The sequence below is a fragment of the Tenrec ecaudatus genome, chromosome 15, assembly GCF_050624435.1.
Source record: "Tenrec ecaudatus isolate mTenEca1 chromosome 15, mTenEca1.hap1, whole genome shotgun sequence".
NCBI lineage: Eukaryota > Metazoa > Chordata > Mammalia > Afrosoricida > Tenrecidae > Tenrec > Tenrec ecaudatus.
Genome location: NC_134544.1, coordinates 44303429 through 44317142, shown reverse-complemented (window position 1 = coordinate 44317142; position 13714 = coordinate 44303429). Strand labels below are relative to the sequence as shown.

The 13714-nt window shown below is 38.4% G+C and overlaps 1 protein-coding gene across 3 annotated transcripts in view; it reads right to left on the bottom strand.

Moving 5' to 3' along the window:
• The window catches only part of TRAPPC8 (trafficking protein particle complex subunit 8), a 99114-nt gene that overhangs the window by 62127 nt on the left and 23273 nt on the right, over positions 1-13714 (bottom strand). For 2 of the 3 annotated variants that reach the window (XM_075532485.1, XM_075532487.1), the window contains 5 exons: positions 12749-12842; positions 10602-10861; positions 9858-9973; positions 9005-9155; positions 1960-2060 (listed from right to left, as the gene is read on the bottom strand). In XM_075532485.1, coding sequence (XP_075388600.1) covers positions 1960-2060; positions 9005-9155; positions 9858-9973; positions 10602-10861; positions 12749-12842 — 722 coding nt within the window. The remainder of the gene's footprint in view (positions 1-1959; positions 2061-9004; positions 9156-9857; positions 9974-10601; positions 10862-12748; positions 12843-13714) is intronic. The other variant, XM_075532486.1, reaches the window with a different exon arrangement.

Below are 13714 nucleotides of genomic sequence, written 5' to 3'. Positions count from 1 at the left end.
TGGCTACTACATAACTCCTAACTACAGCTTACCAATAAATACAATAAACAACAGTTAAGGCTCTCCTCAATGATGTATCTCAAAGTTACCAAATTAACTACCCAATATTTTCCATGTATTCAAACCCTCAGCCTACAAAAGGATCAGTTCCACTTATAAGTAAAACTGCATCCAAAATATTATTCCAATCACAATTCCTGTCATGTCTTCATGGTAATCAAATCTCAAGCATTAGCCTAGAAACCCTATAAAACAAGAGTAGAAAAGCCTCAGAGATTCTAAGATGGTAAATCTTTATAAAAGCAAACTGACACATCTTCCTCCCACAGAGCAGCTGAGGGGTCCAAGCACATTTTCAGTTACCAGTTGGAGTGGCTTTAACTAACATAGCACTAGAGTCTCCTATTAACTAACAGCTTCTTCCTGGCCTTCCAGACACCTCAGTTCGGCTTCCTAAATCAGTTCACAGTCTCCTTACAGGTGAAGAGTTCTACTTCCTTACATAGCAATAGAATTCTATTAACAAAGCACTGCCGCCCACACTACACCCAATCCCTGCCATTGTGATTCAACCCTTTGTGCTTGGCCAGTAGAACAAGGAAGAAAGCAAAATGGCTGACTCCTGGCAGACAAGAGTTAAGGCAGTGGTTCTCAACCTTCCTAGTGTGGAGACCCTTTAATACAGTTCCTTATGTTGTGGTAACCCCCCCAGCCATAAAATTATTTTTGTTGCTACTTCATAACTGTAATTTTGTTACTATGATGAATCATAATATAAATATCTGATACGCAGAATGTATTTTCTTTTTTTAAAAAACATTTTATTAGGGGCTCATACAACTCTTATCACAATCCATAAATACACATACATCAATTGTATAAGGCACATCTGTACATTCTGTGCCCTAATCATTTTCAAAGCATTTGCTCTCCACTTAAGCACTTTGCATCAGGTCCTCTTTTTTTCTCCCCTCCCTCCCCGCTCCCCCCTCCCTCATGAGCCCTTGATAATCCACAGATTGTTATTTTGTCATATCTTGCCCTATCCGGAGTCTCCCTTCCCCCGCTTCTCTGCTGTCCATCTCCCAGGAAGGTCACATGTGGATCCTTGTAATCAGTTCCCCCCATTCCACCCCACTCACCCTCCACTCTCCCAGTATCGCCCCTCACACCCCTGGTCCTGAAAGTATCGTCCACCCTGGATTCCCTGTGCCTCCAGCTCCCATATGCACCAGTGTACCACCTCTGCCCTATCCAGTCCTGCAAGGTAGAATTCGGACCATGGTAGTTGTGGGGAGGAAGCATCCAGGATCTGGGGGAAAGCTGTGTTCTTCATGGGTACTACATCGCACCCTGACTGACCCATCTTCTCTCTTAAACCCCTCTATGAGAGAATCTCCAGTGGCCGACAAATGGGCCTTGGGTCTCCACTCTGCATTTCCCCCTTCATTCACTATGATGTGTGTGTGTGTGTGTGTGTTTGTGTGTGTATTGCATGATGCCTTATACCTGGTCCCTTTGGCACCTTGTGATCCCACAGGCTGGTGTGCTTCTTCTATGTGGGCTTTATTGCTGCAGAATGTTTTTTCATTGTTACAAATTGAACATAATTAAAGCATAGTGACTAACCACAAATATATAATTATATACAGTGAAATATTTATGTGTTTTTAGATGGTCTTAGGAGACCCCTGTGAAAGGGTTATTCGACCCTCAAAGGGATCGCAACCACAGGTTGAGAACTGCAGAGTTACGGTTATGAGTAGAAACATACATTATATGTAACAAATTCCTAATGAAAGAGTTATAAGACATTAAAAAAAATCACATCTTGTCTATGATTGTAAGTTTAAGACTTCAAAAACAGTAAGACAAAGAATCTTTTATATCTATTAACAATATAAAAATCAAACATTATACCTCTAAATGGATAGGACATTAAGTGTTATAGTCACCTACTTGCAGATATCCCTGTAAGTCTGGATTGCTGTGTCCATGTAATGAGCTGGGTATGGCCTAGGTGCGCCTGGCTGAAGAAAAGCTGACACAGCCGCCATTTCCTACAAAAAAGACATTATTTATGCTATTTTTTATATTATTTCAAAAGGAGACAAAGTCTTGTCATTTAGCATACAGAAAGCCTAAAACCCGGAATAAAGTTGTTTTGCTTTGTTTACGTGTACAAAGGTATATAAATATCACCGGGAACTGCAGCTTTAAAAAAACATTAATGCAAAATACAAAAACACAATAGTGTGCACTATCAATATATTCTGCTACTTACACATCGCATGGGAGTTATATAAACTATTTTTAGGTCTAAGGTACTGTAGATTTCCTAGGTCTTCTTATTTCATTGTTAAAACCCATTTCACTTCCAATGACTAATGGTTAATAAGTTAATATTAACTAAATTAGAAATATTACACAATGGTGCTAAATGACTTAGAAAAGGAGACTAAACTACAGATTTTGGCTCACAGTATAATATTATGTTCATACTTTGGCTACAATGAAGTCATTGCAATAAAACAGCTCAAAAACAAAAACAAAAAGGAATCCAATTAAAACCCAGGAAAAGCACTTGAACATAATTATCTCTAAAAATATATAAATGGCCAATAAGCACATAAAAAGAAGCTTAAGATGATGATTATTAAAAATCAGCCGTCTTTGAGGGTTTTATGTGGCTGATATTTCAAAAGCAGATCAGCATGCCTTTCTTTCATGGCACATCTGGGTGGACTCCACTTACAAACTTGTGATTAGCAGGCATACACACTAGCCATTTGCACCACACAAGGAGTCTATTAATCCTTAAGGAAATATAAGTCAAAACAATGAGATTATCACTGCATAGCAAGATGGCTAGTACCAGAAAATATCAAGAACTGGCAAAAAAGAAAAAAAAGAGAACTGGCAAAGATGTGGAAAATGGGAACCCTCATCCACAGCTAATGGCAAAGTTAAATGGTGCAGTTACTATATGAAAACCCGTTTAGCAACCCCCTCAAAATAAACAAGAGAATTATATGACCCAGCAACTACAATCCTGGGTACATACAAAAAAGAATTAAAAGACAACTTAATTTTTAAATTTTTCAACAATCTTTTTGAAGCATCTTGATATAGTAAGACCTACAAAAGGCTGACTTGAGTAAGCCTCAGAGAATGTAAACTCAAAAATGTTTTTCACTAATAGAGAGCAACATAAAGTGCTAAGATTGCACCCTGTCAAAGATGGGAAAGGGCACTTAAAAACCCATCCACTACCATTAAGTCAATTCTGGTAAGTGCTGGTCTTACCCTTTTCTGACTACATAAAGTGGATTACATGTGTATTTGGGACAAACTTTCAAAATCATTAAATAGTAATATAGCATATACAAAAATTGTTTTCCAAAACATCTGGATAAAAAAAGTCAATACTGAAAGCCCATCATATAAAAGGCAGCATGGAGAGCACTTTACATATATTGCCCTTTATTTAATTGTATACCAAAAGGAATCATACTTTATAGATGAGAAAACTGAGGTTCAGTGATACTCAGAAGATCACAGCCTGTCTCATTTCAAAGTTCTTAGGTCACATACAGTAAAACCAGCAAAAGCCAGGATCTACCTAAGGCAAAACTGTCAGAAAAGGGAAATTATAGTATTTTCCACCAACAGAGCAATAGAAAAGTGGTAAAACTGCATCCTATCAAAGTCTGCATCCTGGAAAACTTGCAAGACCTGGAAAAATAAGACACTCCTGTCCAATGCTAGCTCTGACAGGTTTCACTGTAGTTAGTCTTTCATCACACACAAAAATGTAAAAACATTTTTTATAGGAAACCAAAAGTGACCTCCACAAATGGAAGAATATCCCCTGCTCATGGATTGGAAGGTTCAACATAGTAAAGATGACAGTCCTACCTAAAGCATTTTACAAGTTCAATGCTATACCAATTCAAATACCATCAACCTTCTTCAAAGAACTGGAACAACTGACCACCAATTTCATATGGAGAAGGAAGAAATCCAGAATTAGCAAAGAACTCTGCAAGAAGAAGGACACAGTTGGGGGACTCGCCTTACCCGATTTTAATGCTTATTACACAGCTACAGTGGTCAAAACACCGTGGTACTGGCACAACGACAGACACTCAGATCAGTGGAAAAGAATAGAAAGCCCAAGAGTAAAATCATCAGCATATAGACAACTGATCTTCGACTAGGGTCCCAAAAACATCAAGTGGGAAGCGGGTGCCCTTTTTAACAAGTGGTGATGGAAACAATGGATAGCCACATGTAGAATGATGAAACAAGACATTTACCTCACCCCATGAGGCATAAGAATAAACTCCAGGTGGATCACAGACGTAGAAGTTAAACCCCAAACCACCAGGACCATCAAGGAGGGAATTTGGACTAATCTCAGAGCACTGGCCCAGGGAGCGCAGAGGCTCACTGCAATAGGGAAGGGTACACACACAGGAACTGGAAATCGACAAATGGGATTTAATAAGAATAAAGCACCTGTGCACCTCGAAAAACTTCACCAAGAGGGTAACAAGACAACCCACAGACTGGGAGAGAATTTTTAGTAATGACACAGAGGACACAAAGGGCTCATTATTAAATTCTACAACACCATCATAACCTACAAAAAGAGGAAAACAGTTAACCCCCTAAGGAAGTGGGCAAAAGAACTGAAAAGAACTTTCACTAGGGAGGAGACCCATATGGCCAATAAGCATATGAGAAAGTGTTCCAGGTCCTCAGCCATAAGAGAAATGCAAATCAAAACAACCATGAGATACCACCTAACACACCTGAGGCTCCCATATCAGCCAATCAGAGAGCAACACATGTTGGAGGGGCTGTGGTGAAGTAGGAACCCTCCTCCACTGCTGGTGGTCATGTAGACTTGTACAGCCACTGTGGAAAGCAATCTGATGATACGTAAAGAATATGAAAATTGGACAAAATAACGAGGTATAAATTACCAAGGGCACATGAGGGAGGGGGAAAAGGGGAGGGAGGGGAAAAAAAGAGGACCTGATGCAATGGGCTTAAGTGGAGAGCAAATGCCTTGAGAATGATTGGGGCAGGGAATGTATGGATGTGCTTTATACAATTGATGTATGTATATGATATGTATGGATGGTGATAAGAGTTGTATGAGTCCCTAATAAAATGTAAAAAAAGAAAAGAGGAGAAAAAAATGATTAGGGCAAAGACTGTACAGATGTGCTTTATACAATTGATGTATATATATGTATGAACTGTGATAAGAATTGTATGAGCCCCTAATAAATTGTTAAAATTAAAAAAAAGAATATGAAAATTGATCTACCTTATGACCTAGTCATCCCTCTACTGGGCATATACCCGGTGGAAGCAGCAAATAAAACATGACCAGTCATATGCACGCCAATGTTTGTTGCAGCACAATTCACAATAACAAAGACTTGGAAACAGCCTAAGTTTCCATCAATAGATGAGTGCATTAGTAAACTTTGGCACATACACACAATGGAGTACTATGCAGCACTGAAAAGCACGGATGATCACATGAAACACATTGTTTCGATGGAAGAGCTGGAAGGAATTATGTTAAGTGAGGTAAGCCAAACGCAAAAAGACAGGTATAACATGAGTCCCCTGAGGTAAGTACAATCAGCATGCCAGGAATAGAAGCATAAACATCTATCTCGCAATAAACGGGTGGAAGCATAGATGGTTGGAGGGAGGCAGGAGGGAGAGCCCAACATAAAGGGGAAGTGGGGCAGGTGGAGGGAGAAGCAGGGTGGGGAGAAACCAAGTGGATAGCATAGGGGGAACAAGACACTAACCCACCCAGGGGAGAGTATTGGTAGTGTCCCCACAGAACTGTAACATACATATGGACCCCACCATGACACACCAAACCAGGAAGGCAACGTAAAGCGCGGAGGAATATACAAAGAGATTGGACCATACGCCTGCCCCAACCAGAATTAGCCAGACCCTCACCATCGAAGGGAATACCACAGAAAATGAAAATAGATCGTTTGATGTGGGAAAGGAACTGAGTTCCTACACCACACCCAGAAGGAAGCTAAAGCAAAGAAAGGAGAAAAAACGGAGCGGAGCACACCTGGGCCCACCAAGCTCAGAAGATGATAGTCCGGCTCGAAGGGCCCAATGTACAGAGAGGACCATATAGCCGACCACACGGTGAGATGTGACCTCCTGCACTGACCCATGGCCCTACACGGGACAGCACCAGAGACACAGTGGGGGATGTGTGACTGAGCTGACCCCACCACAGAGGCAAAACACTGGGGACATACAATGGAGCAGCAGGGGAAGCAGAGCAAGGAGGTCCCGGGGAAGTATAAAAGATGGACTTGGGGGCCAGGACATGGCACCCCATCAGACTTGTCCAGAAAACACTCCTAAAGGTCAACAAACAGATCTCGAACTACTAACAGGTTTTTGGGTATTTTTTTTTTTGCTTTCTTTTTGTATTGTTTTTTCCTTTTTGTTCTCTTTTTTCAAATTTTGTATGTCAGTGTTTTTTTTGTTTGTTAGTGTATCGGTGCTGCTGCTGTTGACGTCATGTTCTTATGTGCCACTTTGTGCTGTCAGAGCCATCTGCATTTTTATGCACATATTACTATATCTGCAGGTCCGTCTAGATAAGACAGGCTGGACAAACAATGAGAGAAGAAAATAACGGGGCCAACAGTCCCAGAGAGACATGAAAGTGTGAGAGGTAGGGGAAAGGAGGAGGTGTTGGCAAACCCAGGGACAAGGGAACAAGGAGAGATTCAAAACCAATGGAGGGCGGGGATGGGAGGACTGGCAGGGAGTGACCAAGGGCAAGGTAACTGAGAGGAATTACTGAAACCAGAATGAAGGCTGAACACGGTAGTGGGACAGGAGGAAAGCGTAAGGAAATAGAGGAAAGGAGTAGGAGGCAAAGGGCATATGTAGAAGCCTACATACAGACATGTACGTATGTAAATATAGTTATGATTTTGGGGGAAGTAGACCTAGGTGTGTACATTTACAGGTTCAGTAGTAGCGTAGCAGGTGGACATTGAGCCTCCTTGCGCGCACTCCAATACATAAGTACCTTGCTCAGCTAAACGGTCTTCCATGATACCCACCTTCCCGACATGATCACTGAAGACAGACATGTACATAAGCAAATGTGGTGAAGAAAGCTGATGGTGCCCAGCTATCAAAAAAATACAGCGTCTGGGGTCTTAAAGACTTGAAGGCAAACAAGTGGCCATCTAGCTCAGAAGCAACAAAGCCCACAGAGAAGAAGCACACAAGCCTAAGTGAACACGAGGTGTTGAAGGGATCAGGTAGCAGACACCAAAGAACAAAAACCATCATTGTGTGATCACCTTCCCCACATAAACGCTGAAGACGAATGTGTGCGTAAGTAAGTGTGGTGAAGAAGGCTGATGGAGCCCGGCTATTGAGAGATATAGCGTCTGGGGACTTAAAGGCTTGAAAGTAAACAAGCAGCCATCTAGCCCAGAAGCAACAAAACCCACATGGAAGCAGCACACCAACATGTGTGATCATGAAGGACCGAGGGTACCAGGTTTCAAGCAACAAAGGCAGGGGAAAAAAAATCACATCATTGTGAATGAGGGGAGTGCATGATGGGGACACAATGCCCATCTGTAGACAACTGGACATCCATTGCAGAGGGGTAGTGGGGAGGAGATGAGTCACTCAGGGTTCAGTGTAGCAATAATGAAACTCACATCCTTCCTCTAATTCTTAAACGCTTCCTCACTCCCAACTATCATGATCCCAATTCTACCTTGCAAACCTGGTTAGACCAGAGGATGCACAGTGAGTACAGTTGGGATATGGAAACACAGGGAATCTAGGACAGATGAACACTTCAGGACCAATGGTGAGTGGCGATACTGGGAGGGTAGGGGGCGTAGAAAGGGGGAACCCATCTCAGAGATCTACATATGACCTCCTCTCTGGGGGATGGGCAATGGGAAGGTGGGTGAAGGGAGACGCCGGGCAGTGTAAGATAAGATCAAATAATAATTTATAAATTATTAAGGGCTCATAAGGGAGGGGGGATTGGGGAGGGGGGAGGGAAAAAAGGAAAGTAAGGTGATTCCAGGAACCGAAGTAGAAGGTGAATTTTGAGAATGATGAGGGCAACGAATGTATCAGGGTGCTTTACTCAATTGATGTATGTATGGATTGTGATGTTATATTAGCCCCAAGAAAATGATTTTTAAAAAAAAGAGTGATGAAGGCAAAAAAAGAATAATAAAGTAAAATAAGTCAGCAATAAAGGAATAAATAGTATATCATGTTACTTGCATTAAATATCAAAAAGAGATAAATGCATAGAGATCAAAATTTATTAGTGGTTACAAGGGGCTGGTTGGAAGGGGATGAGTTGTTTAAGGCTCCAGAATTTCTGTTTGGGCTGATGGAAAACCTTGGAAATAATTGTGATGGTTGCACTACATGATCAATGTAATTATTGTCAGTAGCTAACATACATTAAATGATTAAAATGTTAAATCCTTTACATGTTTATTTCACCATAATTAAACTTTTTAACAAATCAGGATTTTTTAAATTAATGGCTAAAATAGTAAATGGTATTTGTTTCATTTTGCCACAATAAAACTTTTAAAAAGAAAAAAAACATTTTTACGGGGTATACATTCATCCCTGGAAAGTCATTAACTTTAAATTATACTTTAAATAAAACAAAAAGCAAAATTCACATTAAGTTTATATTATAAGAATATATTAATCAAAACTAAAAAATGTACATCCATCTATGATGTTCTTTTAAACACAAAAGTTAAAAGGAATATTAGTTAGGTCAACATAAATTAATTAAAAAATCCACAAATCACTGAATGTGCTTTGAGTACAACTTTATCCCTAGGAATTTTGTTTGGCATTTCAAAACGTATATGGTTTTAGGTAACGGAAATAAGAAACTATAGCATTTTATAATACTAACCAAAGCTCCAGCTGCATAAAGCATTGCTTGTTCATTAAGAAAATCCTTTTTTGCAGTATGATAGCAACTATAAGCCAAATCATAATGTTGCACCAAAAAACATAAATCAGCCATTTTCCTGATCTGTAGCTCTGGAGCTTCTGGTGGATACCTACAAATGCAAATTATAGAAAGAATGAACTAGTATAACCTCCAAACGACTAAGCATCATAAATCTATCATAACATGCTGCCCAAATGACCAGAAGTTGAGCAAAACAGATTCTGTTGTAAAAGAATGCTATCTCCAAGGAGAATATATTATTTAGCAAGGATATCTGTAAGGAGATAGTTACATCTTGTTTATTTATTTTATAGTCCTATAACAGTAACCCTCCAAGATCAGAGAAGCATTTTCTCCAGTGTCAAATTATAACACAAAGGCTTGACTCCAAGTTTTACATCCAATTGGGAAAATAAAGAACGCTAAATGAATTAATTTTACTTTCCTTTACACAAGGTCTTATATTAAAAAAATAAAAATTACCAAATACATGCCCTATCTTCATATCACTATAGTATACTTTAGCTATACAAGAGCTATTAACAAATATCTAACTAACACCATTTGCTTTAAAAAGAGAAACAGACCCAATAAAGTAATGTTTCCAGTTACTTTGTGTAGTTTTTAATGTCTCATCCTTAATGGTTTCGTTTTCTTTTCATTAATATACTTTACCTGCATTTACTGTTAATTCTTTACTGGAATTTTGACCAATTTGAAACCAAGAAACTAAAAGGTAGTTACTGTTTTCAGGCTGTCACACAAACGCTAAAATAAAAAAAAAGGAAATCTGAAAGAGTATTTTACTTACAGTAAACCAGATGTATTTTTCAGTTCATTAATGCTTTTTTCAGGAACCTTACTGCCACTAAACCACTTTTTAGTCGCAGAAAATAGAGATCGACTCAAACCTTTTCTTGAGATTAGCTAAGAAAAAAAAACATCAAATATCTTGATAAACTGGGGCAATGAAATAACTTTACATATATATATATATAATCTAATTAAAAAGCTTTTAAAATGAGCAAGCATTCAGTTAGTTAACATTGTTTGGCTTTAACTGTCTGATATGATGGCAAAGCCCCACTGAAAGCTAACTAGTCTTTCTAGAACATAATGGTTCATCACTGGTGTTTTCATTAAGCTCTATTACCCTATCTTAAAACCAAAAGAAAACACTCCAAAAAATGTCTTAAACTATTACATTCTCATGTCTAATATTAACTGAACTTTTTTCTTAAAAAATCATTTTATTGGGGGCTTTTATAACTCTTATCATAATCCATACATACAACCATTGTGTCAAGCACATTTGTACATATGTTGCCATCATCATTTTCAAAACATTTTCTTTCTACTTGGGAGCCCTTGGTATCAGCTCATTTCCCTCTCTCCTCCCCTTCCTCCCCTCATGAACCCTTGATAATTTATCATTTTATTTTTTTTCATGTCTTACACTGACTGATGTCTCCCTTCACCTGCTTTTCTATTGTCCATCCCCCTGGGAGGGACTATTAACTGAATTTTCAAAAATAATACAAAAATTAAATCTCACCTGATCATTTAATTGCCGAATTGTTTTCTCTATATGTGGCAAAAGGCCTCGGAATGTGAATTCTTGTATAAATTGTCGAATTCTATCATGATCAGTAAGGGTTAAACATGCACCATGAATTATTCCAGTATTTGCTTTCTTTGTTTCATGTGAAGATGAAGCAGATTTTAAATGATCTGGGCCTTCAATGCTGTTAGATGGGTCGCTTGATTGGTCCAACTGAAGTGGGTGAGCTCTAAAGTTATTTGGTAAACCATCTACTGAAAAACAAATATTCCTTTTACTTTTAGAATGCCATAGAATTTAGTGATATTAATAGCATACTGTTAAAAGAAAATGAAATAAGAATGTTGGAGAGCTTAAGTGTAATCTTACTAAATATTTTAAATGTCTAAGATACAATTTTATCAACATTTCCCCCAATAAATAAGGGTTTGGGTTACATAAAAAAACTTTTCATTCTTCTAAATCAAGAAATAGAGAAAACACCGTGCATTAATAATAATGTAAAGAATTGCTTTTAAATAATACAACTAAGCCACAAGAAAAAACTTTTGGAACTCTTATTACAAAAACTATACTTTTACACACACAAAAAAAGCTCTCAAAATCAGAAGAATTTTGGGAATAATCAATGTTGTATATCACACAACATACAATGTTGTGTATCATACAATGTTTTCCTGATTTCTGAAAAAGTATTTTAAAATTCAAATCTGTACATTATTGCAAATCTTAAATGTACATAATTTTTAAATCCAACCCAAATCGCCCAGTAAAATCTTCAGAAAGGCGGAGGTAGGGGAAAAGTCCCAAGAAACCCAGGTACAAGGGAACCACAAAGATCTAAAATTGATGGCGAAGAGGGCATAGAATGCCTGATAGGGTTCAATCAAGTGCAGTGCAGCCGAGAGGAAGTGCAGAGAGCTGAATGAATGTGAAACATGATAGTGGGACAGGAAGAAAGTAAAAGGAAATAGAGGAAAGAACTAGGAGGCAAAAGACATTTATAGAGGTATAAACATAGGCATGTAGATATGTAAATATATAGTGAAAGGATTTATGTTTATGTACATACATGTATAGCTTAAGTATTAAGATAGCAGATAGACATTGGGCCTCTATTCAAGTCCTCCATCAATGCAAGAACACTGTTTTAATAATGTAGCATTCTGTGATGCTCACCTTCCTGACAAGATCACTGAAGTCAAAATGGGTACATACACTAATGTGGTGAAAAAAGCTGATGGTGCCTAGCTATTACAAGATATAGCATCTGGGGTCTTAAAGGCTTCAACGGGATCAGGTATGAGGCATCCGAGAACCCAAAACAAACCACCATTTTGATGTGAATGATGGGAGGACTTGGGGGGGAAGGGTTTGGAATGGAGGCACAAAGCTCATCTGTAGACAATTGGACATTCCCTCACAGAAGGGTCACAAGGAAGAGACAAGTCAGCCAGGGTACACTATAGCACCAACAAAACACACAACATCCCTCTAGTTCTTTAACGCTTTCACCCTCTCACCTATCATGACCCAGTTCTATCTTACAAATCTGGGTAGACTGGAGAACACGAATTGGTACATATAGGAGCTCTTACACAGAATCCAGGACAGATAAAGCCCTCGGGACCAATAATTTGAGTAGTGATACTGTGAGGGTAGGGGAATGATGGCTGGATAAGGGGGAGAAGGGAAAACCAATCATAATGATCGACATACAACACCCACCCCTCCTCAAGGGGGGTGAACAAGAGAAACGTGGGTGAAAGGAGACAGTGATGTTGTAAAGTATGAAAATAAAAATAATTTATAAAAGATCAAGGGTTCACAAGCGTGGAAGGGCTCGGGAGGGAGGGGAAAAAAGAGGAGCTGATACCATGGGCTCAAGTAGAAAGAAAATGTTTTGGATATGATGATGGCAACATATGTACAAATGTGCTTGATACAAATGATGTATGCATTATTTTAAGAGCTCCAATAAAATTATTTATTAAAATAAAGAAAATCTTCAGAAAAAGTTAAGAAGCTCATCATCTTTTTTCAATATGAAAATGTGCCCCATCTTTTAGCTACACAGTAAGCATGCTTAGACAACAGTGTACATGTGTAATCAAAAGAGAAACTTAAAGAAATAGCAAGACCTTTGACTTCGTTATCTAGTCCATCCAATGAAAGCAAGTTACTTTCAGAATTCTTATTTGAAGTTACAGTAGCAGGACCATCTTCAAACGATTCCTATCAAAATAAAACAAAAAGTATGAGAGGTTATAATTAATCATTTTTAAGATATCAAATTCATCAACAATAGTTGTTGACATTTGTTGGCATCATTCATTTTCTACAGCAAGACTTCCAACCCCCCCAGCTTTCTAAATTATTACCTTCTTTCATATACTTTCATTGTCACTCTGAATCACATCTACTATACTCTTTCAAACTCAATTTATTAGCCTAATTCAAATGATCTCTACCTCAGCTTATCTGTTTATATGCAGCTGTATGTGTATGTGTCCAAACAAGGCCTAATAGCCCGAGAGATGGGCGACCTTCAGAGAGTGGGGGGAAAGAAAAGAGAGGAGTCTCCTTGGTCACAAGTATATTGTTAACACCTTAGAGTGAATTCTGAGTATATCCAAACATTTTGGAAAAACAACTCTATTTGCACCAAGGCACTAGTTCACTAGCAATAACAACAACAACAAAGACAAATGCCCAGTCTACCTCACAAGCCTGTATGAAGTATTACCACGAGTACCACACTTGTGGAAAACAAAGAAGCTGGAACTTAACAGAAGGCAAGTGACTAAAACAGTCAACGGTCTAAAACTAGCAATGGAAAAAGAGAACTGAAGAAATTGGGGATAGACTGGAAAAAGACAAAAGGAGGAACATTGATCTATCCTTTTATATTTAAAAAAATATCTTAATGGAAAAAGGGATTCCAAAAAACAAATGTGTACAAACAACGTGAAACTTATGTTTGATACTCAAGCTGTTCAGCATTGGAATACTTCATTAAAAGAAAGTCTTTTCACTACATTGAGTCATTCAGAGGGTAAAAGGAATGTAAGCATTTAAGTAAGAAACATACATTGATTATTTTTACA